At 40.1% G+C, this 27500-nt stretch overlaps 1 protein-coding gene across 7 annotated transcripts in view; it reads right to left on the bottom strand.

The window, feature by feature from the left end:
* Nucleotides 1–27500, bottom strand: part of GTDC1 (glycosyltransferase like domain containing 1) — a 129793-nt gene that overhangs the window by 37812 nt on the left and 64481 nt on the right. For 4 of the 7 annotated variants that reach the window (XM_059820308.1, XM_059820310.1, XM_059820309.1 and 1 more), the window contains exon 4: nt 919–1278. The exons of the other annotated variants lie outside the window; for them this stretch is intronic. In XM_059820308.1, the coding sequence (XP_059676291.1) occupies nt 919–1278 (360 nt within the window). The remainder of the gene's footprint in view (nt 1–918; nt 1279–27500) is intronic. 7 annotated transcript variants of the gene reach the window in all.

Here is a 27500-nt window from a genome sequence, read left to right as displayed (position 1 = left end):
CATCTGGGAGAGCTTCTGGAGTTTTAATGTGCTGGAAGTCAAATCCCCTGCAAAGGCGATTTGCCCCGTCGGTGCGGTGTACTTATTGCTTCACCTGAAAACAGTTGCTCTCGGAAAATCTGACCTACTGATCGACCCAGCAGCTCGGCAATAAACAGACTATAATCTGTGGATGAAGTGAACTCTAATCAGGCCACATGCAGATTAAACAAACTGCGAGGAATAAAAACTAGATTAAAATGTTCGTGCCCAATACCGGAAGATTATCAGGACATTTTACCTCTTTAAATCCTAATTTATGTAGGAGTCAAGCTAAAGTTTATATGTTTTTTAGCGATTACGCGGCAGGGTAGATTTTCGGCCGTTCAGAGGAGATTCAGAGATCAGGTATTTGCCTTAGCAGTTGGAAAAGTATTGTTTCACCGTTAATACATTCAAACAGGCTTTCTATTTACGTAACACTGAAAGGGTGTTTTGAAAATGCAGACAGCGGGTTAACATCAGCTGTCCGGTGTCACCACGTATCTTCACACTCAATCACTTGCATTGAAGTAATTAAGATCATTTAAACAACATTAGGTATTAATTGTCATCTGTGGATTGCTTTATACGAAAAGAGAGTTAGCAGAATTACGCTTATCGTTTCAGCAGCAGCCGTTATCTTTTTCTTGGGCAAGAAAGAAGAATCATTAACATCAATGGTTAAACGTCTGGTTAGCGTTACTGAACTACATCGATTTGAACAAATTATTTTGAATAATCAGATGTTAGTCATGTGTCTTTTTCCTCTACGCATGTCTGCGGTGTCAGTATGTGTTTAGGAAATTATTTTATACTTGACAGAAGTCACAGAGAGGGGATCAACCCAAATACACCAATCTTTGGAAGGTACAGTATTTGGATTTGTTCACCACTTACCACCTGTGAGGCCAGGCAACGTGTAAAGGTCTTTGCTGATAGTCCTGTCCACTCAAGATATTAGAGAGGTTAAAAGTCAGATGTTGCTTATCTTCTTCTTGACAAGGATTTGTACTTTCTGGTGCTTCAGACTTGTTCAATCCTGCCGGTGCTGTTAATGGGGAAGGCAGCCCCTCGTGCTGTGTGGTACAAAGTCCAGGCCGGGCTTCACAAAGTCCAGACTCGCGATGCGCGTCGCTGGTTTTCATTAAAGCTCCCAAAGCTCCGCTCTTCTGCAGACCCTCCAGTTGATAAGCATCTCCATTTCTTTTAACACCAATTACCTTTTCCAAATGGGCAAGCTTATGTTCTGGCATGAACCTGTTAGGAAAAAGAAGAAAAAAAAAATCTATATGGTGTTTATGCTGAATTTCAGTTTCAGCTGGTAATTGTTAATTAATTCATAGCAAATGAGAAGACAAAACATGGTTGATATTTTACATCCATCCAAGCAACAACTCCACCAGCATTCAGTAAATGACACTTTCTATATCATTTTAGTGACTAGGGTACCTGTGAAATAAAATATCCTATGCTTCACTGGCTGAGAAGCCAAAGGTCTCCACCGAACCGCATCGCCACTAACAGCACACGCATCAACAGGGAGAACAAAACTATTTGCCTGCTAAAATAAAATGAAGCAAACATCTCTGGGAAGTAAAAAGGCAATTCTGCCAGAAAAGTCTTGGCATTTTTGCCAGAAGTATGGCTAAGATTGCTAGCAAATGCCAAACGCAGCAATGTTCCATCTAATGTGAGTCTCGTCTATGTCTAAACTGAGCCCAGCAAGTTGCTTCATCACAGGTCAATGAAAACTGACGCAGTAAGATTGTTTGTTGCCTAATAACATGGGCCAAACATGTACCGTGACATGGAAGTGGATCTTCTTGTCCAACTATCCACGCCTGATTTCTACAGTGACCAACTGGAAAAATTAATCACAAATTAGAAAACAAAACCTCACACCCAGGAGAAAAGGATTGAGTTGTACATCCATTCACAGGATAGAAGTAACCACCCCCCTGTTTTTTCACAGGTGTGAGTAATGAACACTAAGATGTTCAGGGGAAACTGAGGCAGAGCTGCTCATGACCTTCCTGAGGTACCACAGTCAATATTAGATGCCACAGGCTCTTCCATCTGACGTTGAGACAAGACTTTTGTCCACGCTGCAGAAAACCCTTCCCAACAACAGGATGCTTTTGCACAGTTACATTGAGGCCACTGAATTCATTTTTGAAATATATGAAATGTAACATTTTATGCAGATCTGGTTTTACTACTCGATTTAAAGTAGTGATGAATTACTGTCCTTGCCCAGGAAACACTCCAATGAAGCTCCTTCGTTCAAATATGACTCTTCTAAATTAACACGAAGAGGACTACATGCAAGGCCACCATGGGATCCTCACTCTAAATGCCTGCCTGTACCTCAAGTTAATATATCCAAATATTATTTACTTACATGCCTTTCGGTGTGATTATGGTTCTCCCACATAAGTGGAGGCATTCAAATTTTCCGTTTCCTTTTAATTTCCAAATGTTTACACACTATAGCCTGTTTATTGAACTGTTTACTAAAGCCAATGCTTGCTCCACTTTATCAACCTCCTCCACTGTTCTTCAGAGTTTTACTCCATCACAACTTACTTCTGGGCTGTGAACAAACCGCTCCATTCCCTCTTTGTCAAAACAAATACTCCTATATGGCGGAATCATCCACTTTACCCTGCAACGGAGCACCGTAAATGCAAAAAGACCCTTTTTCTTCAAAATTACTCCCAAAATACAAACACGCACACACTACGTGAGCTTAACTGCAGTTGTACTCTTGACTAATTGCTTTGAGGATTTTTCTTCAAACCCCTAAATCTCCTTTTCTAAGTCAGCACACTGAGTATGTACTCCATGTAATGTGTATTCTTTGATTTGGCTTGCCTTCCCTTGGCATTATTTTCATGTTTATCTACATTTTCAAGCCACTGACCAAATCACCTACGAGATCTACCTTTTTTCCACTGTTCGCCGTCACTCGTTGTAGCTGCTCTGTAGATACAATCAGAAAAAGTTCAATGACGTTCAACAGTCTCATCCAAATCCATTACCTGTGTTATAAAGGAGACAAGTTCCCAAATGAGCCTGAGTTAAACCATTCCCATCTCAGCGACTTAGCCACCCTCAGATTCTCAGAGCGTGAAAGTATAAATTCAGCGTGGCTGAATTCCATACATATATGCTCCTAAGAGTTAAGTTGGCGTTTTGACAGTCTAAGCTGAATTATAGACCCAAAACTGGCTGGTGGTGGCTCCCCTGAAGTAACGACACATACCCGTGAGGATATACTTTTATATATTTACGCATGGGAAAAGCCAAAGGAGAAATAGGTTATGGGATTTGCTCTAAACCACCAAGTCTGTGACTGAATTGAGAGGACTGACTTACCAAACCAAATTTAACTAACAGATTTTGAAAAATCTTTGCCGTTAAGAAGAATTGCTTGACGTGTGAGAGGTTGGACCAGCTAGGCAGGCTGCATCCCCCTGCCTGCCTTTAATCGCCCGGCCAATCATCTACTCAGTGCATCATTTCTGTTTCTGAAAAGGTTTTCTTCTTGGTTTTCAGCCCTTATAAATCTGATCCATCATTGCAGAATTTCTAATAATATTAGATAAAACTTCACCGATCTCTCTCCGGAATAAACTATTTAATATCCTTTATTTAAGACATGTGTGTGCAATCAATTCCGTGGTATTTACTTGTATTACACACAGAGTATTCATCATCTTGACAATTTTTAAAAGTTTTAGGACACCATTTCATTTAACAGTTTAAAAAAAAAAAGATTTATTTGATGGTTAACTTTGGAACAAGTTATCTGCATTAACTTCCATTGTTTTGGCATAAAGTAGTTCTGTATATTTTACTAACAACAGTGGAGACATGATAAAGGATGTAGGCAGAGAGCCATAAACAGCTCTCGCTGCAACCCACAGTGCTCGTGTAAAAGCATTAATTTTTCGGACTTTGATTGGAAGACATCCCTGTGCTCAGCCACGTGGATTTTACTAAATGCAACCTTGTATAAAATGTTGTACCTGAATATAACAATTTTAACTGCGCAAAGACCACTGTAAATCATACCTAGTGTAAACGTGTCCACATGATTGGAATGATATAATGGATATTGTAGTCCCTAACCACCAGCTAATGTTCTTTATGACACTTAAATGAATGACCTGAAAATAAACTAATAACACGAAATCTTCTAAACCTGTTCATGTGCATTTCCCAAACGCATGCTGGAGAAAGACAATGTCTAGTTAGCACATTTTTTGTGTTTACATTTTCTCCAGAACATTTTTGCTCCAGCTATTCTATTTTTCCTCTTCCAAACTCACATTAATTCTTCTCTTCTGCCACCTTCCAGAGTTCTCTCTCCATCCAATACCTTCCAGACAGAGTTATCTCTCCATCCAATACCTGCCCAGACCTCGGTCATTTATAAACATCAAGAATCTGCAGGACTTCTACATCACCATCCAGAAGTCTAGAACCTGGAGAAAAACCAAGTGCTCCAGTGTTTTATTTGGGGTCAGTATCTACTCCCACAAAGATCACCAGAGCTTCTGAAATTCTTGTCTAAATTTCAGAAGATGCAACCTCAGAGAGGCTGGGTATGGAATAGCAGAGCTGGGGCAGGAGCAAACATAGGCTTAAAAGACTAGATGGAAGGAAGAACTTTTTTACACTGAGGGTGGTGAAACACTGGCAGATGTTGCCCAGAGGTGGTAGATGTCCCATCGCTGGAAACATTCAAGGTCAGGCTGGACGGGGCTCTGAGCAACGTGGTCGAGTTGAAGATGTCCCTGCTCATGGCAGGGGGGTTGGACTAGATGACCTTGAAAGGTCCCTTCCAACGCAAACCATTCTATGATTCTAAAAAAGAAGCTAGAGAGCTACCACAGCAGATAGGTAGGGTTTACTTATCGAGAAGGATGCACCATTTTTCTCAACCTCAGTTACAACACACACTAGTCATGTAAGAAAAATGCCACAGCGTTCTATTTTTAATATGGGAGAAGGATTGCATTGTTATTATTCACTTGCGGTAGTGAAATCTGGTACACGTGAAACTTTCCAGAAAAAATGATCATGAAAGCATACAAATATTAACACTTTCAACCGACTCCACAAGGTACTGTCCCTTATATTTAAAAAAACATGGAAAATGTTCGACTTTTATGCATAACTCATATATATTTAAACACTGAAAGTTCAGAACAAACAGTGAGAGAATTACATAGCTAATTTTAGTATCACGACTTGTTTTCAAAAGTACTTTTCTATTATTTATTCAGGTTTTTAAGGATCTCTGACACATTTAACAGTCAATTTTAAAACTTTATGAAGATTTTAAAAAGAGTAAGCCTTGAAAACTTTCCCTTTTTGCATACTGGGTACAGAAGTTTAGCTGAAAAGAGGGGTTAAAAATTAAATTAAGTTCATAAAAAATTCCATATACTAAAAGTCAGAGTTTCAATTTAAATATTTGCCATTTTGAATAACAGATTTTTTTATAACTCCCCAATCGATATATGACATATTTTCATTTCATTTATGCCATGAAAGCCTGCTCTGAGGAAACCCATGTACTCTTCCTTGAAGCAGACATGTGTGTTTTCCCCAGCTCTTTCGTAACATGTTGCCATGTTACATCGTATGTGTTTATTCGCCCTAATGAAAAATTACTTCTGGGAATTGGTTTCTTTTTGTGGCACCAAGAGTCACTTTGTGCACCATTTTATTAAAAACAACAACAAAAAAAGGATGGAAGGGCCATGATGTCACTCCTCGATGAATAGAAACCACATTAGAAAGACTAACTGGAGTGCTGGTTTAGGTTAGATCAAATTATACAGGCAAGTTCTGTGTGTTGTATACTGGTTTGAATAGTTGTTCTCGATGAGCAAGGATCATTTGTAAGAATGGATCTAAGCTAAAAATAAAAAAAAAATTGCATTCATAAACACTGGCCCTTCTGTAACTGTAGTTACATTTGGAAGCAAAGTTAAAGACCATTCAGAAACCGCAATGGACTTTTTTTTTTAATTATACTGCCATTAAATAGTTTAAAAATAATAAAAGGAGATAGTCATGATCATATCTATTAGAAACCTTCCCCAGGCCTTGGAGCCGGAGCACACACGTTTTAGAGCTGCCACGTTTCCTTCGTCACTGATGCACCGTCACGGCATAACTTACAATTTAACAAACTCATTGTCTGAGAATTCCCTTTGTCTTTCTTTAAACACAATCACAAACGTCTCTTTGCTAACTGTAATATTTTTAGTAGAAATTATGTGACCTAAAACACTACAGAGGTTGGTGGAGAGCTTCTGTGATTCTAGCACCTGGAGTCCATTTGGCTTATAATGGTTGCGATGGACAGTCATTTTTGTCATTTGCGGTAACAAGGAAATTCCACATTTGCACTTTCTTTCTTTCTTTCTGCTTCCTTGAATTTATCTTGTTCCCATGCTGAATTTGTTCCCACAATTACTACAAATGTATGCAAAACTAGACAACCATGCCCACATATTACTGGCCGAGCACTGTACAAATACCAAAGCTGCATGGACATTTCTGCGCTTTTTGAAAAGTCAGAATTTTGTCGACTCCCAAGGAGAAAGAAAAAAAAAAAAAGTCATGAAAGCAGTTCTTTGGAGGCCAAACTGGAATGGACAGCAACTACATTAGCATATACTTGGGTTTTATATTTATATATAAATTTATATATTTATATTTTTTGTATTTAATGTTATGACTCACCTGATAGCAGTAAAACTGATGCATTTATATTTACCTATTCTCAACAGATTGCAACAAATGACAAAGCTGGGAGGCTAGTCTCAGTACAATGATTTTTTTCTTGATTCTTCTTCTCTGCAACTACTGTCACATTTTGCTCTATGGCAAAAAAGAGTTGCTGAGTGTGGTCAGGTGTCCCAAAGCTATGCTACAGTTCAAACCTAAAAGCTCGAAAGAAGATTCCCAATATTTAGGGAATTTGACATTAGGGTTTATTGAAGTTGTCACATACTTTCAGGGATCTAATTTCACTTTCTGATCTTAAGCAAGGGTTGTAATTCTTCATTCAGAAGAGGGAAGAGATTACTTGTCAGCAGTAATCTCTAACACAGATAATGCCATATAAATATTAGGGGCTTATAAGCATGGACAAGGATTAGGAGCAAAGAGAGAGAACAGAAAGAAAACTGAACAGAGCCAAGATTAAGCACTGGGAAGGGCACAGGAAAAGAAAATACAAGGTCTGTGGCTGAGCTTGTCTTCCCACAGCAGAAAGTATATTTTCCTGGGTAGAATAAGTAGGGTTTACAGAGATTTCCCTGTTTGTGAACTGGAAGACATAGAAGTATGGAAATATTATTTGAGATGTGATCATTTTCCCCTGTCATTATCTTCTCTCATCTTCTCTCTTCCACGACACAGGAGGAATACAGAATAGTCTCAGGGAATCACACGGGTCAGAAGGTCTATGGTCTGACCTCCTGCTCAAAGCCCATCCAGTTGGACCAGGCTGCTCAGAGCCTCGTCCAGTCATGTTTTAACTATCATCTAGGACAACGATGAAGACGACCTCCTGACAAATAAGCCAAAATACTGCTGTTTCGGCAACAAATTAGCTGAATGCAACAAGCCTTGTCACTGCAGCGGTGTGCCTGATTAGCAGGCAGGATCCAGAGATGCTCCCGGAGAAGAAAGGCTGGATCCAGATCAACCGCAGGCAGTTGGTTTTGAGTCAAGTGGTAACTTGGTCTCTTGGAGTGGGGAAGGAAGAGGAGACAGGCAGGCGAGGAGAGGGGTCAACAGTAAAGATTGAGAATTATCCTGTTTCTTTTCTGCTGATTCCTCAAACCGTAACATCCACCTATTTTTCTGAATAATTTCTAAGCAAAATCCCTCAATATCTAGTATCCATATTTGATACTGCCAAAAATTCCCACTTTTAGTCAGCATTTACACTTTTCCTTCCAATCTAGTTTCACTCCGATTAAACAACCCTCCTATTAGTTTATTCTCTAAGATGCCGTATCTGTACCTCAATATAAGGAGGATGGTCAAACCAATCTCTAACCTTCCCCTCAATATTACATCTCAATCTCTAACATTAAGATTCCTGCTCAAGATGCACTGTAAAGTCTACATCCTAGACGACCAGAATTCTAACTAAAGCATTCCTCGACTCTTATTCCCCAAAATACATGGAAAGGTACTACCTTCCAAAACACAGGCCTGCAGTGAAACTACGCAAAGGAGGAGCAAAGGCAGGTGAAACTACTCCAAACCAAATATATCCCTGAAAGTCTAAGCTTTCCTGGGTTTGAGTCCTCTGTGCTGCTGCTCTTGTTGGACATCAGTTCAGTCAAAAGCACGTCTAGCCTAATCCAGTACTCGTGGGCTTATTCCATTTTGTTACATATTTACTCCTGACAAATGACTTCAACAGTATCTTAAGCGCTTTAGGTCAGCAAAAACCCCATCCAATAGTGATTACTCTGCATTTCAGTACTGGAAGGGAGACTCTGGACCCACTGAAGTCAAGGGCAAAGCTCTCTTTGACCAAGAGAGACAGTTTCACCCTAAATATATTATTTCTGAATTCACATCTTCAATTCCCTGAAATCCTTTAACACTAAATGTAAGAATCTGTGCAGTTATAATTTCTGAGAACATCATTCTCAACAGATGAAATGGCGACAATTTAAAAACGCCTCAGAAAGATGGTAATGAACTACAATACATATTTTATAACGCAGATGAAAATAACTTACACGTTATTTTGCGTAAGATATGAAAACACGAATTAATTGATAGTTCAGGGAAAAAAAAAAACGTAATTTTCTCTGTAATTAAACATCGTGACTGTGTAGATCTGCTACACCGACACTGCAAGGTAACAGATACACTTTAGGAGCCCTAAGAGTCACCTTGATAACAACCGCCAGAAATTTAGAAATTGTGGACTTAAGTTCTGCTGCTGCAGAAGTTCAAAAGAATGAATTACGCTACGGGGAAAAAAGTTAGGCTTCTGAGAATTGCAAGGTTTTTAAGGTTCTTTAGGATCCTAAAGGATTGGTCATGTTTATTAGCGCTTACTTAAACAGAAAAAAAGCAGCTCATCTCTCGAGTGCTTATTTAGAAAATGCAAATTTCACATGTAGCTCCAAACAACACAGTATCTCTTCTTGCTAAACAGAATTGGAAATGGGTGTTTGAAAACTGATATCACACCTTAAATCATCTTGTCTTTTACTTGGGGTTTTTTAATTAAAACTAATACTGGGATCCTGTAACATATAATTTCCTGTTTTGTGGAAATACTTCTAATCAGGATATATAGGATGGATGTCCCCTTTAAACAGGCTGTTTTGTAACATACGCAATGCAGAAGGGAGTGCTATCGTAACACTTCAATAGTTAAGTGACTTTATGAGAAAAATACTTCCAAATGTTTCCTAAAACCTTCCAAACCGCACCAAAGAACATTATCGTAATATTATGTTTCCCTATGGCCTCCAATATTTAAGCTTGCTATTCTCGAAATGATACTTGGATGAAAAATGTAAGTTTATGTAATGTATAAATTGTTCCTAGAAGAAAAGTTGCCTTTAAAATTACTCTGTATAGATGTCAGATATTTTACATTTTCAATAGCCTTGCTGTATTAATTGAACAAATAGTATGCTAGTGCTTTGGGTTGCACGTGAATAGTCTGTATTTTAAAACCAAACAGTCACCGTGTGATCTTATTCATAGCAAATACCGAAAACAATAACTGTCCCAACCGATTACATATCAAGTTACCCTTAATAGATATCCATATTTCTTGCACAGTATACATGATCCATCTAAACTGTATACCATATATCAATAACGTATTCCAGCGAATCCACCATCAAAGAGCTCGTTTATAGTAGGTTTTCATTTGACTGAGGGTTGTAATGTTCTGTGCAAGCATAAGCTAACCATTTCAGTGATTTTGCCAGCAAGCTGCTTTTTGGCAGATTATTGGCAGTACATATTGGCAACAAACTAGTGTAAGTAAGCCCTTCTTATAACTTACAGGTAAATAATGATTTTAATAAATTTATGTAAAATGTTCCACTTGCTGACATCTGTTTTTAATAATTCACTCAACTGCGCAAATGCAAACTTCTGTGTGTTTCTTAGGAAAACACGTATTTCACCTTAATTAGTTAACACTTTCCCAGGTACCCCAAGAAATAAGTAAGCAATGAAGCCTACTTTCACGTGAAGGTTTAACTGAAGAAAGCTTTATCTGAAAAAGCTAGAGAAATGAATTAAAAATAATAATTTTACGCCCACAAAAATCTAAAACACATTTTGTCATCAACACGACATCCAAGTAATAAGAAAAACACCGGGCTACTGCAGAGTTATCTCAGCCACATTGAATTGGAGGGTCCAGCCAACTGCCGCTGGCCCTGAGGACCGAGGGGCAATACAGAAACTTTGACCTCCGTTTGAAAACGTGTTGCTACACTAGATATACTTGCACCTTTTTGCACTACAAATGAAGTTTAAAGGTGAATGCATTTGTATCTCAGCTAGGCAGTGTGGCTTAGAAGGAACTCTTGAGTTTTAATCCCAACTTTGCCAGTGGATCAATGTCTCATGGTCCAAACACCAAAAGTCTCTCTCCATCTCTAGAACTAGAATGGCAGTAGCACTCTACCCTAAAAGGATCAAGGGTTTTTTTCACAAAGCTCTTAAAACATTATTACTGCTAGTAGAGGTGTCATTAGAGGGAAAAAAAACCCAAAACCTTAGACTCCCTTTTCATGGTATAAATCAGGATGTCAGTGGTGCTGAGAACCTGCCCTTCAGCATCCAGGTACCAGAAAGCCACGGCAGCATGTCACGGGGGCTCCTCGCGGAGCCTGGGCTGCCAAATTCCTGGAAAATGCACGTGGCCCATCATTGACCTACCTATGATATTAAAGACTGTAAACCAAGAAGAGGAATACACAGTTTCTTGTTGGAAAAAGGAGAAACCAGTATCGATACAAACAGCTCTGTTACCCTTATACGCTATGAGCTGGCAGTTACCAGCTTGGTGACGTATCTGCAGGAGCACAGCAGGAAGGATGGTGCCTACCCCGTGAGGAGACACAGACTTGTGAACAGCTTGAGCTAACACCCGCTCTGCAGCGGGACGTGCTCATCTTGAACATTACTGCACTGAATATATTTTTAAGAAATTAATAAAATCAGAAACCTGTGGAGATGGAAAGAGCTTGACCATGACTGTTCAGCTCATTGCCTTGCTTCTACAACTCTGAACGTTGTTCGTATAGATACACCCCAAAAGATCATGGAGAGCAGTACTCCCAGTATGGTACTTTGAGGTTTCTACTGAAATAGGTCAAAAAGGTGAAAGAAAGGCCAGCACAAGAGAATTTAAAGGCAAATGACAAAATCAAAATAAAAGCATTTAATAACACCAAGGAGAAGTTTCTTCAGTTACAGAATCACAGAACGATAGGGGTTGGAAGGGACCTTTGGAGACCATCTAGTCCAGCCCCCCGCCAGAGCAGGGTCACCCAGAGCAGGTTGCACAGGAATGCGTCCAGGCGAGTTTTGAACATCTCCAGAGGAAGAGACTCCACAGCCTCTCTGGGCAGCCTGTTCCAGTGCTCTGCCACCCTCAAAGGAAAGAAGTTCCTCCTCATGTTTAGGTGGAACTTCCTATGACCAAGTTTGTGCCCGTTACCTCTCGTCCTGTCACTGGGCACCACTGAAAAGAGACTGGCCCCATCCTCCTGGCACCCACCCCTTAGGTATTTATAAGCATTCATAAGATCCACCCCTCAGTCTTCTCTTCTCCAGACTAAAAAGACCCAAGTCCCTCAGCCTTTCCTCAGAAGAAAGATATTCCAGTCCCCTAACCATCTTTGCTGTACCCTCTCCAGCAGCTCCCCGTCCTTGAACCGGGGAGCCCAGAGCGGGACACAGCACTCCAGATGTGCCCTCACCAGGGCAGAGCAGAGGGGGAGGATAACCTCCCTCGCCCTGCTAGCCACACTCTTCTGGATGCACCCCAGGATGCCATCGGCCTTCTTGGCCCCAAGGGCACATTGCTGTGCACTGCCTTAGTTCTCCCCTCCTTCTGTGTCCAAGCCACCACTTCTCAGGACACCGGCTCTCCGACCTGCTGCGCTCTACCTGGTGACTACTACCGCCAGCTGCCCCCGCGCTCCTCGTGGCCTTCACCCCGCGCGCCGGGAGCAACACATTCAGTCTGTTGAATGCGTAACCGTAATTAAGGCAAGCAATGTACTTTAAAAGGCTTTACATAGCGAACGTCCGTGTCTGTTCTGCCTGTGGATACATCTCGAAGTTCTATTAAATAATTGGTTTAAATGGGGCCTGTAATGAGTAGGGAACAATTATTAAGCATCAGATTTTATTTGTGCCCAATTCAGCTTAGAAGGTGCTTGCTGATTTTGAGCATTTATTCATTTATGGAGTCAGCAGTTTAGGATTTTGTAAGGCTTGGCAACATGGTTAAAACCCAGTGAATTCTTGTTGAGATGTATTGGATGTGCTGGTAAAACTCGCTGTTGCTATAGTGGACTTGCTTTTAATTTGATCTGTTTCAAGGATTCGGTATCCTTCCAGCACATTAGAAACCTAAGGGCATATATTTGTATTGTTTAAAGGCAGGAAATTCTGTGAACTGAAATGAGAACATATCCCTTTTGCCTTTATGGACTTTTGTTATTTTCTCTTCCTTTTGGGGTTTTGGAAACAAAACCAGTGAAAGCTGAAAGTTTGAACAATAGCAAATTACTTTCAAGGAAAAAAAAAGTAAAATACTAAGCGTACTTTTATAACTTTGTTCATACACTTTGTATATATGTATATTGGACTTACCCAGGCATCAGAAAATACTATTTGCAGCAGGGCCTTAGACTACTCAGGATCATACTGGTTTTGTCATAATAGACTGTGGACTTTGCTGTTTTACTTTATTATTATTCCTTTACTACCTTGTATTAACTTGTACCCCACTGACTTCATGACAGAGCTGATTTGTTTCATGCTAACCGCAGAACTGGGGCAATCACATTTTTATTTTAAGGAGAAAAACTACGAAGCTTTGTAGCTCTTTCACTTCAACTCCTTGTCCGAAGAGCCCCACGTCTCTCTCTTAACTGATGCAAAAGGTAGGTCCGAACTCTGGGACCACTGACGCTGTACATACAGATGAAAAGAAAACTGGTGAAAGATGAACAGGGACACGCATTCTGTTAAAATTACGAGTTGGACAGATACTGACTTTTTAGACAACTACAGCAGCAAACTTTCTTACAGCAGTTCTGCAGTAATTAGCAGAAGGACCGGAGGCAGAGTGGCTGCGTTAGCACAGAGACCTGATCTCAGCAGGATGCATTAATCCTGGTGCAGCACTGCACAAGTACACCCACGCTGCTTTTGGTGCTCCAACTAGCTTGGTTAGAGCGAAGTGCCCTTATTGCACATAATTAATCATACTGTAGTACTTTATAAGAATAGGGTTGTAGGTTATAGCCACGGTTATGGCTCTCTGGAATACTCCTGCCTCATGACAGACTACAGAGATCCAGCTAAGTCTGTAACAAAGCTTGCTGGAGGACAGCTCACGTGCAGCAACCTCAGCTGCAGCCATTTCAGCAAGAGCCTGAACACTTACCCAGCACTTACACAGCGGTGTTCCTTGCATACGGTGTACAACAAGCTGACTGGTCCATCTAATAAGCTTAATAGCTAAATATAAATTACCATGGGATGCAAAGCTTGAGAGAGACACTCGACACCCAAGATACTGCTTGGCCACTGGATCCCTCCTAGCTAGTGTTTCTTCACACCCGCTAATCCCTCTTCCTGGACAGCAGCAATTACGACATTGGTGAACTGCAGGACTTCGGTTTCTTTGCTTTCATTTGGCACAGTGCTTCGTGCCCATCTCATCTACTCTTGGAGGTTACGACAACTGAAGCAGGGATCACAATGAGACACCATCAATCATGACAATCACCACAGCTCAGATGTTTCCATGCAGCTGAAGCCTTTGGTGGAGAAGAATCTTAATAAGAGATTTGAAAGAGCATGAAGAAGCAGCTTCACTATAAATGCTCGCAATACTGCCTTCCAAAGAAATACTCCTGACCATCAACCCCGGGGAATAAAGAGCTGAAAGGTACTCATGTTCATCCGTGGATTATCTGTCTTGTAGATCTCTACATAAAAGCAAAGGGGACCCATAACTACCAGCCGTAATACTTCTACGGTCCTTCCTGCAGAGGTGGGCAATGAAGAGGAAGGCTTGGTTCCCACCCAGACATCACAGGGTACATCACCTTCCTGATGGAAAAGGTGGGGACCCAAAACCTAGCACCTACGGTAACCACAATTACGCCAACTAATCCTGAGGTCATACATACTCTCTTACTCAGAGTACACTAACTTAACAGTTTTGCCCAAATGGTCAAAGAACAGCTAACATTATATTTTGAGTATATGACATAAACATTTGTATGCCGCTACATTTCAACATACATATGCACAACCGACCATAAGCCACCAGCTTACAGGTCCCGCTTACCTTATTCTCGCTTCTTCTGAAAATGTAGTTAACGACTCTTAGGGCAAAAATTACAACTAAGTTCATAAACTACAGAAAAAATTGGCTGTGACACCATTTATTAAAAGTTATGATAAACTAGAAGGTCCAACTAAAAGGAGCAGATGCACTGTTTGCTAAGTGGTAGCTGCAGACAGAATTTTTTGTGCCAAGATCAAAAGAACAAGGTGTTCATATAAATGGCATTTTATTTTGATCCTATTATTCTATATAAGCTCGAGGAGAGATCAAAGGAAAAAATACCCAGGTTTCACTATTAACACTTAACACAGCTCCAGTCAGAAAATCCATTCCAGATTGCTAGTGCAATTTAAAGTCCAGCACATTTTTGTTGTTCTGTTGGGTAATATACCTGAAGGCACAGTTTTGATTCCTTGACCACCTTTTCTGTTGTGGAAAATTGCTTCTGATATATGTAATTTCAGTTCTTTTCATTTTTATGACAGTAACCCCCAGACACCCTAGCTTTGGGGACTACACTGTTTTGGGTTGTACCCGCTATCCCAGAGAGACAGGCTGCCCTGAAGTAGCGACAATGTATTACTGACTGCATACAACAGTCGGGAAATTCAATCCCGTTGGAGTCAAGTATAAAGTCTGGTTCAGCCCCTGCCAATGGCAGTTCCACTGGAAGCAAAGCATACCAGCTTCAGCTGAGTATGTAAACAAATCTAATGGGCCTTTAAAATATGTAAAGGTTCCTCCTGATAGCTGGCAAGAATAAATGTGCTTTAATATGTTGTATTGCTTATTATGACGTTATCCAGGACTACTACTATTAATTAATGGTTCTATTGCCTCTCTTAGTACCCAGTGATGTTGCATAAAGAAAAATAATAATATATTGTATTTCTTACAAAGCCAAAGTATGCTAACAAATTTTAATGTTCATGCTTCCTTTGAATGTAAGCTTCTCATTGATGATTCAGTAATTTAGGGCTGCAAGTTCAGAATATTACTTCCAGTGGATTGCCTTGATTTAAAAAGACCGCAGAACTCTCCTAACAGGTATAGCTTATCAGACCACCTTTGGAAAAACCAGCAATCTAGCATTCCTAAGGAAAAAAACAAAGAGTGCGTACGTCCTTCCCTGCCTTGCCTCCCCCTTCCCACTTGCTATTAAAGCATTCGTGTTACAAAGTCGTTCCAAAGTTTATTGCAAATGCCAAAAAGTGGGCACCGATCCCACGTGAGCTGGCTTGGTTATGGCCCACCATCTTGAACATATTCATTTTATCCAACTCCGTTCCAGGAGGGGTGTGGAGGGCGTTTGTTTTGGGGTTGGGGGTTTTTTTTGACTGAACTTTTCTCTAATAGCAGTAGATTGTACATAGGCGAGGAGATGGCAAGTCATGACCTTGGGAACCTGCACAGTCAACGCTAAACACATGCAGGTGAGCTGTGGCCTAGAGTCAACATTACAATTATGGGTTAAACGAGACAAAACATCTCATGCACAGTCAGAATATGTTCATATTACACACAGCAGCCAGCTGGCTATAAATCCAAGAAGTAAGCTGGAAAGCTTTAGAGTTTAAATGGATGAATACAGATATAAATGGAAGAACAGTGGTTTGGTGCCATACGAATGGCTTTTAACTGAAAAGAGTGGATTGCTTTTACGAGTATGATGATTGGGACATTCCATATATCTACATTTTCTATTTTGTTTTGAGACAGAGAAATCCGATTCAGCATGTCTAAACAATTATAACATGGCTTTACACACAGGTGTTCCTAGTGAAGAGGGACACAAGTTCTTTAATCGTACCTCTGCAGCTGATGATCCATAAACAGAATTACTCTATTAATTTCTTTCAGATTCAAATAACCACGAGCTGAGCTGTGAAAAGCCATGAACCATTTTTCTTGCCATATTTCCAGCTCTAAGTAATGTATGCTGTAGCTGTCTCTACTTTCTATATATGAATCGCTGAACCTATGGCCAACAATCCTACCTGCGCACAAAACCACCAGACCACCTTCAGGCTGCTAAACCAACACCTTCCTGGCAGGCACAAAGAATAAGAAAGGTATTTATGAGAGTTTCTTCTCTTTTTATTAAATAAGTACGATGACTAGCAGTACCTTCTGGAATATAGAGCCAAGAAATGTCCTAGTAAGTTTTCATAAATGGATGAACCCAAATGACTTTCTAGAAGTCTAATTACCCCACTTGAACATTTTGGGATCTTACCAAGATAGACACTTGCTCTTTCTCCTCTCCACTCCACCTAAGGCAGACAGAACTCCCTCTTGAATCCAAAAGCAGAGCTTAGGTTCTTACCAACTCCGATATCAGCTAAAGGAAATTCACATATCAAGGAACTTCACATTCATCAACTATGTTTATATTCATTTATATGCTATACGTATTATATATAAGTGTGTATATATATATATTATAATTTTTACAAAACTTTTTTGATGTTTAAAAGTGGCTGTAAGCTCATGGTTTGATGTACTCACTGTTGACAGAATCAGATGGAAACTGTAGGAAGACTGATAACGAGTTTGCTCCCCAAAACCTTTCTCCTATGTCTCTGAACTGACTGAATGGGAACTGAGAGGGAAAAGAACAAAGATTTGCTGTTCTTTACAGTCACGCAACGAAAGTGTAGGATAAGTACAGGAAGTATTTGCAGATTTCAGATATTTTGTGGACCTTTGTTGCTTTTCCTTGCATTCAGATCTAATCTCAGCCCCAGCACAGAGCTGGACTTTCATGTTCTGCGGTCCGTCACTAATAGAAAACTCAACCCACTGTGACACTTAAACCAAAGTAGACTCAAGACATAGATTTTTAACTTCAGCTTTTTGTAGGCATTTACTCATGCTAATGCATTAAGGAAAAAAATGTTTCACCAAGAAGAGAAAGTTTAAAATTATACTGCTGAATAAATTCATAAACGTATTTTACATATATTCATAGTAGAACATGCCTACAGCCTGGAAAGATGTAGCTGTAACTTTTAGCACAAGTTTGGATAGACAATTTGATGTTCCACACCAATATGTCACAATCAGGTGATCTTTAAGCCCCATGGGTATAAAACACTGAGAGTTTCTTTTTTAAAAATTTCTGACACCAAATTGGTATATACCTCCAACTCACTCAAGTTACCATTAGTAACTACTAGAATATTTTTAGAAGGTCCTTCAAACAGAAGGGTAGTATTCGCACCACAATTTTGAACAAGCAATAAATTGTGTTGGGCTCTTTAGCTTCCATCAAACATCAATTTTGGATTATTTGTCTGAAGTCAGAATTCTTAAAATAAGCCAGTTTTTTTATAGAACCAATTTCTGGGGAAAAAAATCCTCTCTACAATTTGAGTGTAATCAGCTATTCTGATATAACTGGCTCTGACTTGGAGGTAAGGTACATGGTCATATGTATAAGGAGGGCTGTATGATTAATTCAAGAGCTGTTCCATCAGTACTCACGTGAATAAGCATAAACACCCCAACACTGTTTTAATTTCATTATGCTGCTGTGTCACCTTTGGTTCTCAGACACTTTTTCGTACTAGCATCAGCATTTCATCTTGCACATCTTTTCCTATTGTCTCTATTACCCAGACCCTTTTCCTCCTTCCTCTTCCAATCAAATCTTTCCTTACTTCAGGAAGGCATTGCATCCTAGTTATAGTACACATTCATATTTTATTATTCGTGGGCATACAGAAAGGTTATTGCATCAGTCATGTGAAATGCTGAGCACTTTCTTATCACAGTGGCTAAAAAGGGGTTTGGGCATGTTGCAGGAGAAGGGCTCACAGCACTATTGGCAACTCAAATTCAAGTTTGTCAATCAGCAATATTTGGCATTGAAAATAGTTCTGAATATGAATAGGAAAATATCTGGCAAACCAGTGTTAGGGAAATTTCCAGCTCTCACAGGAGTTTTCAGCTAATTCTTGATGGATCATCTGTACCTTGGGGTGCTTTCTGGAAGCATGTTCCTCCTTTTCCTTTATTGTCCTTCATGAAGAAAACAGCAGATGAAACTCTCACCAGAAAGTAACAAAAACATGAACCTAAGCACCTTGGATTTTGGTAAACAGTGAGATCACTGGAAATCTTCGCTTCTGCATATGAATTAGAGGAGAATAATGGGACTGAGCAAAAAGTCATGGACTATGTTCATCAATATGTGCCTTTTATGTAAACTAGACTGTTAATTGAAAACCAGTTTTCAAAGTCTCTTAAGAGGCAATCACCTTAAAATTAATCAAAGTGATGTTTTGTTGTTGTTTTTTTAATGGGGAATGTGCTCCTTTGGACTTTCAGAAAATTGCTTGGAGCAGAGACTGCTGCAGCCAAAGGCTCTGGGGTTCGTGTCTCAGAGCCCGTCTCTCTCCCACGGCAGGACGGTGCTGGCAAGGTGAGCGAGCACCGATGGCTCTGCTCGCCCCGTCAGCAGGAAGCCAGTGACACGCACGGTTCCCTGGTTGATGTCACCGAACAACAGCGGGAGAGATAGATGCGCATCAGCAGCAAATGGACCTGGCTAAAGGGCAGGAAGGCATCGGGACAACGGGTGCTGTTCAGGCTTGAGATGGGGGCACATGACAGCCTACAGGACCTATGGATGAAGAACAGACTTGGTATTAACATGACCTACTTAAGCAGGACTGTGTGGTTGACATCGTTGCACAGGGTCGTACAAGGCAGTAGGAACCACGATGGCTGGGGTTGGCTCAGCAGCCACTGCATCAGGTCACAGTCCCCAGAATAACAGAATTTCAGCTCCCTTTTTTCAGCTGATCGTCACCATACCCCTAGTTTTCAATGCTTTCTTTTCTCTACGCTGTCTCATTTACCTATGGCTTTCCCTGTTTGTTATTTCTACTAAAGCGACCTCCATGAGGTACATAGAGCAAAGTCTTCATCAACAATTTTGGTTTTTTTCTATATGCCTCTCCTTAAAATATTCCTTAACTTACTTGTTCAGTGCCTAGCAATGACTCATTAAAAAAATAAATCTCATAATAGTAACACAGTGATAGATATCAAAGGTGAAAATTGGCAATTATTTTGCACTCAAACAGCCTGAAAACATCTTCAAACAGCATATAGAGAAAAGGTCCGTATTTGTCTACAGATGTATTTCTTTAACATTTTTTGATCAACTTACTGTAGCAAGAATGACCAACTTAAATTTTTCAGTGTCTTCAAGGACCTTATTTCATGAATTTTTATAAAAGGCAGAAAAGTATATATAAATGTTTAAAAAGCAGCCAGGAGTATGTGCAAGAGGTTTTGTGGAAATTGTGCAATTAGATTTAAAATACCAAACACTCAAATTACTTCTGACATTTGGTCTGAGTCGCTTTTGAATTTGCACCTACGAACAATAAAAAAAAATACTGGTTCTGAAGGAGACCGATTATTTCCTTGGCAATATTTTTACCACAGAGCAGATATTCTCTCTTTCTACCAGATCTGTCAGCCATTCAAACACACTGGTTTTTCTGCACACTAAACTAGAAAAATGACCTCTGCTTGGAAACTCCTCTCAAAAATATTTTCTTCTGTCAATTCTCAGTAACTGCATTCAATAATAAGCGTGACTATTGAACATTTAAAGTATCAATGTTCAGTCATCTTCCTGAGTTTACAGATTGCAGCTGCGGGGAATAAAGATGCTGAAAGACTGCAATCTCTCCCGTAGTTTAGACGCTTTTCATAACCTTTTGTCATATTTAATTGGCACCGCTTTCTCCTCCTTCATTTCCAAATGGATGAATCACAGGCTCGGTCTTCCAGGAACCAACCACTTTAGCTATTCTCTGCACTTCCTTCAACTCTTCCTCAACCGCAGCCAGCCCTCTGCTTGACCCCACCTTTAATAAATGTTCAACTGGAGAGTCTCAGCTAAAATGCATATTAAGCCTTCTGAGAAGAGAATGACTAACCGACACCTAAAATCTAGAATTATGACAGCAAGCTTGCCAGACCATCCCGCAGCCGCTACGGCTTGTTCGCAGGCTAGAGCGAAAAAGAGTCACGGCTGAAGAAGGTGAAACCCAGATTTCTTCACTTTCTTATTCAACAATACTACAATGTGTAGGCTGGTACTCTACTCTGTGTTATACACAGGGCGTTAATCACAGATCAACGCAAAACTAGAGGGGTATAGTCTACATTGGGTACTCTTCATTATAATTATCTGTTAATTTTAAGTTACAACTTGCAAAAAACTAGATCAGCAACCCAACAGTTCACTCAAAGAGAAACAACTCATCAGCCAGTTGTCCTGCTCCACCTGCCACGCTTGGACTTCTCCCCCCCGACTCTTCTGCAATGCTCCCAGATCACCTCCCACCTTCAACACATGGACACAAGTAGTCTCATTGGCGCTGAGGTCGGTTGGACCACTCGCATTCATTTAGATTATATACATACATTCTTGAAAAGTATCTCACTGTATTGCTGGACCCACATTTCTATGAACAGCCTTGAATACAGACAATGCTAAGCTAAACTCTTTCTCAGGTGTGATCCTATGAAAGAAAGAGTGCATCACATAAAGCACCTAAGTCTGCAAGAACTTGTTATTTGCATTAAGTAAATTCCAGGTGCACATTTGAATTCTGCGAGCCTTTGAGGCCCTGCAAAACCTAACAGTACATCCACGAGTCTACCCATGAGCCTACCCTGACCATCCGATCGGATGAGCAGCAGTGCTTAGTTCTGTTACTCATGCATGAGATGGTCACAGGCAGTGAACATTTATAGTTTCAGTGAACAATATAGTTTTTGTATTAGAAGTAGAAAAAAGAGGCTGAAGAAAATGTCCACCTCTCAGAAGACACTAAGCATCTTACAGAAAAAAGCGAAGAGTAGAAAAGTCAGTGATAAACTACCATCACACCAGATGCTTCATATAGATACCGTCACTCCAGATAGAAGCTTCATATCATCTCAGATGCTGACTGAGGGTCACAGCAGGACACAGAAGGAAGCAACAGATGACTGAGATGGCTATTTCCAAAGGTCTGCAGTGCTCTAACGCTAAATTTATACTCAGATGCTTAGAGTGAAAAGTGTAACAACTAAAATTGTAACAACTAACTTCCTGAGTTAACATCATCAGGGGGGGAAAAAAGCAATGAACAAAAGGAAATCTAGTGTCTGGGAGTCAACATGAATATAAAATTTTCTGAATCAGCCACATGAATGAAAAGGGCTGCAGTTACACCCAAGGAAAACGCAGATGATCCTCAAAACAGAGAAAACCACCTTGGAATGTTTTCCTGAAATTACTGTATCTCATTCTTCCAGCAGCACCTGCCCTCAAACCACAGTGGGACTTCATGATCTTAAAGGTCTTTTCCAACCTAAATAATTCTATGATTCACCCATCCAGCCTGTGACATTGGAGCCCTTCCAGAATACACACTGGTAAGGGATTATTAGACCACATAAGGTTCAAAAAAGGCCTTCTATCAAACAATTATCTGGGAGACTACCCCACCCTCTCAAATGATACCCTAGTCATACACATCATTCATCGCTCCCAGATAAGACCACTGCATTACAAACCACCTTAGCGTGCAAAGCAACTACTAAACACCTGCAATGCAGTTTGCAAACAACTGGCCCTCATAGCAGCATTAAATACCGCTGCTGTACTCCTGCTCCCTCCATCAACAACTTGCTTACCACCATCCATAACTCACGGTCTTTCAGTGGACTGGTCTTATCTAATGGAAACAACTATTCTCGACATGACTCTCCTTCAGAAGCTCAGACTTTTTTTTATATGTGTGTCTATATATATAAACACATATACGGGAGATTTTCTGAGCATATGGAATCATTCCTGTAGTAGCTATGAATAACTTCCAAACTCAACATTTTCAGCTTCTAATGCAAAACTTGTTTATTTAACTATTTTCTTAAGAAAGATTTAAAAAAAAGATCTTTTTTTCCAAATTAAAGTAATTATCTAAAAAAAACCCCAGCTACTTCACTGATCTTGAGCAGATTTTCATGAAGATGTGGTACCATGATCATAGTGCCACCATTAAGGACCTCTTGGCTAATGGCCAAGAGAGACGCAGGAAGCTTCCTATTCCCACCTCTGCTATCTCCCAGCTATTGCTGTTTTCAGCAGTCCCTTGACTTCTCTGTCCAAACCAGCTGGTCATTTTGCCCTGTTGCCAAAACTAGTGGCAACCGATCTACTTCTGTGGCTTCTTGATGTTACTGTAGCACAACCCATGGCATCAATAAAAAATATTTTTTTACAGAGCAACACATTAAAAAATTCCAGGCTTTTCTGAAGAAGTTTCTCCTAGGTTTACAGAGTAATAGAAAATGCTATTTTTAAAATTCTGGGAATGCAGTCCTTAACTCATAATAGTTCCAGAATTATTTGCCATTCGTTACCCATTACAACTCAGAACCTGTGTCTAACTTGGAAATTTAGTACGTTTACTCTGAGTTTTATAGCACACTAAACGGTTTCACTACTTTTTACAGGAAGTAATACAGAATTATTTGTAGATTCAGTAATGGAAACAGTAAACCAATGATATTCCACTTCTGAAGTTCCCTACTTATCCTGAAATAATAAAAATACATCAAGACAGCAGCAAGAAAGCAAGTGGACAGTTCTCTACAGCATCTCAACAATAAACCAGCAGAACCGTGATACTTCACCAGAATGTTCAAAAAGTAAATTGAATGGCAGCATGATTGCAGTGGTTCCAGTTATGTTAATTAGGCTGAATTCATGGTTCATTGATGCTGCAATTATGCTGCAAAGAAATGCTGCAAGCATGCTATCTCATCCTCCTGCAGCCTGCTGAGTATGCGGCCATTATTCTTCTTGTGGCAAAAAGACTTTCTAAAGAGATAATATGTAGGAGTCCCATTTATACTTCCACCACACGGTTTGCGAAGATGCAATTAGACAATCGCATTTTGATACTTTCTTCTTTTTCAGATTTAATAGGAAAAATAGCTTTCTAAGTTCACTGGCCATTTTTTAAGCATGCTTTACTTTGCCAATTTGCATACTAAGCATGCAAATTATAAGCCTTATTAGCCCCATTTCAACCGCAGGGTAAGTGAAGGAGGTGAAGAGTTTTGCCCAAAGTTATGGACCTCTTCAGTGGGAAGAGAACCTAAATATCTCCCACCTTCTTTTCATGACATCTCCTGATTGACCGTGTGCTCGTTTTGACTGGGATAGAGTTAGTTTTTCCCATATTGGCTTGTACAGGGCTATGTTTTGGATTTGTGCTGAAAATAGTGTTGATAACACAGGGATGTTTTAGTTATTGCTGAGCAGTGCTTACACAAAGTCAAGGCCTTTTCTGCCTCTCACCCCACCCCACCAGCGAGCAGGCTGGGGGGGCAAGAAGTTGGGAGGGGACATGGTTGGGAGAGCTGACCCCAACTGACCAAAGGGATGTCCCGTACCACATGATGTCATGCTCAGCAATATAAAGCTGGGGGAAGAAGTAGGAAGGGGGGGACGTCCGCAATGATGGCATTTGTCTTCCTAAGTAACGGTTACATGTGACGGAGCCCTGCTTTCCTGGAGATGGCCGAACACCCTCCTGCCAATGGGAAGAGGTGAATGAATTCCTTGTTTTGCTTTGCTTGCGTGCGCGGTTTTTGCTTTACCCATTAATCTGTCTGTATCTCAACCCACGAGTTTTCTCACTTTTACTCTGCTGATTCTCTCCCCCATTCCGCCGTGGGGGGAGCGAGTGAGCGGCTGTGTGGGGCTTAGATGCCGGCTGGGGTTAACCCACGACAGACCATTGTGGATAGGATGCGTGCACCACTCAAAATGCAAAACCTTCTGTTGTGAAAGATGGCTTAAATAAGCAGCAGGATTGTTTTCAGTGTTTGCCTTCACCCAGGGCTCCAGCCTAGGTGTCAGCAGGAAGGAGGTCTGCAGTGACTCACGCAACCGAGCGGAGGTTCTGCCAGGTTCTCAGGAACTTGATTGCTCAGATCTTCAGAAGACGACAATTATGTCCAACTAAATCAAACAAATAAAGACTTTATGATATGAGAAGGCAACCAAACCATCAATGATACGTTAATCTGATGACCCAATTTATTTTTTTAACCAAAGCATATTTAAATCTATATGCTTGCAGAGGGGAAAATGTGCTATTATTTTATTTGCATTTACTTTAGTAACTAACTATTGTTAAGTGTTCAAGTTATTCCTGAGAGTTAAAAATACATTAAATATACCTACAGACATCCATACATGATGAACATTAAATTCGGATTTTTACATCAATTTTGAAATTACGATTTTTTTTAATAAACTATAATATTGCTGGATTTAGCCTGAGAAAATTGAACGCAGTGCTTAATTCAGCAATGTCAGACTTCTAACGCTATTGTTTCTTTATTCTCCAAGAATATTTTGGTAAGTGAAGCCTTTGTTGCCTGTTCCTTGGCAATAACAGGTTAAGAAAGCCTTCACGATGCCAAAGGAATGAATAAATAAACAACGCGAGGAGTAAAGCAGAATACTTAAACTTGTATATGCCAGCCCCCTGTATTTACATGCACATCCCACAATGGTTCCAGTGAGGCATTCTGTGAAACAGAGAGGGGCGAACGGGCATTGTACTCTCAAGCAATCGAGAGAAGACACATGAAGAGTTGAATATGTTGGCCTGCCATGAGAAGGAAACACTTCAATATGGTAGCAGCTCCTTCTCTAAACAGGTAAGGTGTACTTGCCCTCCAACAGAAGTTTTCAAAGCTTTCCAGATTTACCAGGTTGAGGAGGCAGGGATGGAGGAAGATGATTTTTCAAGCAAGCAGTCAGTATGTTTTTTTTTAAGAATGGCTCTATTCTAAAAACCAGCGCCTTCAGAAAATGCATTTTCCAATGCTTTTATTCTCAAAGAAACATTACGTGGCATCAGGTGTCTGAAGAGAAGGTAGGTCAATGCATACCTCCGAAGAAGTATCCTCAGAGCCTAATTTCCAGATTCAGAATTGACTTAAGCGCTTAGAAGTTCAAGTCTCGTTAAAAACCAATGGTGCTTAAGCACTAGAATTTTTTTTTTTAAATTTAAGCAGATCTTGAAAAAAATTTGATACCAGCCACTTCAAAGCTGGCTCTCCGAACTCTGGGATGATTGAGTTTCCATAATACAATTATGGTTGTAATGGAGCTGGATTGAAAGCTAGGTTCAGCTTTCAAACAATCTCCCCAAAATAGTTGCAGATGATGTGTGGTTTAGCTTTCTGATCCTCAGGTGACACAAGTATGAACGATATTAGTGAGATATGCATTAGAAAGGGAAGGCAATACTCTAACTAGAAATAACCATCTTTTCCACAGATGAATGGACGTCCATAACAATTTAATCTAACGAGACATCTAGCTTACATGCCCATTTAAAAAATGATAATGGCACTTGTCTGGCAGGTTTGTTCGTCGATGCTTCATTCAATGACTATTCCGGTTCTTTTGCTTTTTTTTCACTAATATTATCGCAGGTCTTTTTCCAGATTAAATCTAGCAGCAGTTCTCACCCAAGCCACAGCTTCAATTAATTTGAGTCTTAACACAAGGAATTCATTCATTGATTGGGCTTTGGATCTGGCTTTCATAAGGAGTTTTGTAATGTTCCTAAGATAAGGAACCTAAACCAGTTTGACACTATAACCAGTCGCTATATAAACAGCAATCTAAAAGCACATCAGGAATAACAGAAATATTTAACAGGTACTAAATAATAGCAGTTTGAGAAATAATCCGTACTTTATGTAAGAGCATGACAACCCCCCCCTGTTTTCAGATATATAATTAGCCCAGTGGATCTGGCTTGCAGTCCACACCGCCTACTTAAGCTGGAGTTTAAATACAACACAGAAGGTGATGTCGAGTCCACCGGACAGGAATGTGTGCCTTCCAAAAGTTTTATTACTCTCACTTGAAAGCATTACCATGGAAAGGAGGAAACCGAAATATTAAATACACCATTAACAGGAAAAATTATTTCAAATCAATGAAGCATGACAAGACACAAGTACACTGTTTCTCAATTTCTTTTTTTCTAATATACACTGAGGAGACAGTAAGGTAGTAAATGGCCAAGGTTCAAATACAGGACATAAACTAGATGAAACTAGGAACAGCGTAGGTCTTAAGAACAGCTCAAAACTCTGAAGAAAATTAGCAGAGCCTACGGTTTAAATCCATTACTGACTTCACACCAACCTTTTCTTTTCTTGACAGTAGGCAAAGCTGGTATACTGTGAAATTCCACTAACTTTACAGAACTCAAATATTTCTTTTAAAGCTATGCTTGCCAAATCTGCTCCAAAACCAAAACCAACAGCTAGTTTATTATCTTCTCTCCTAAGTAAAGCAATAAAGTAATACTGTAAAACATAAACTGGATATTCTAGGTATAACAAAAAGATGGTTTAATGCCCAATGAATGCCTGCTGCTAACCAAGTTACGGAATGTAATAAAACCACTTTTACCAATTCATTAGGTAGGCAAAACTCACTTTTACAACCCAGGCTAACAATCTGTCATTACTGGTGGTCTTCAAGCATTCAGAGAAAGCATGAATTGGTCCAGAAAGGAAGAGGCAGACTCAGAGTTGCATTAAGAACCCGGTTCCTAGAGCCCTTCTAACTGCAACCACATGCTACGGTTTTATTAAGTTTAGTTTGACAAAGCGTTCGGTCCAGTAGACATTATTGGTCAGACTATCAACATCCACCGACTTCGGCGTAGCAATCCTGACAGCACATCTTTACCTATAACGCTTATTCTCCCTTGACAACACCAAGAACGAT

Source organism: Gavia stellata, chromosome 8 (genome assembly GCF_030936135.1).
Source record: "Gavia stellata isolate bGavSte3 chromosome 8, bGavSte3.hap2, whole genome shotgun sequence".
NCBI lineage: Eukaryota > Metazoa > Chordata > Aves > Gaviiformes > Gaviidae > Gavia > Gavia stellata.
Note: the sequence above shows the minus strand (reverse complement) of the source record. Positions and strands in the feature narration are given on the sequence as shown.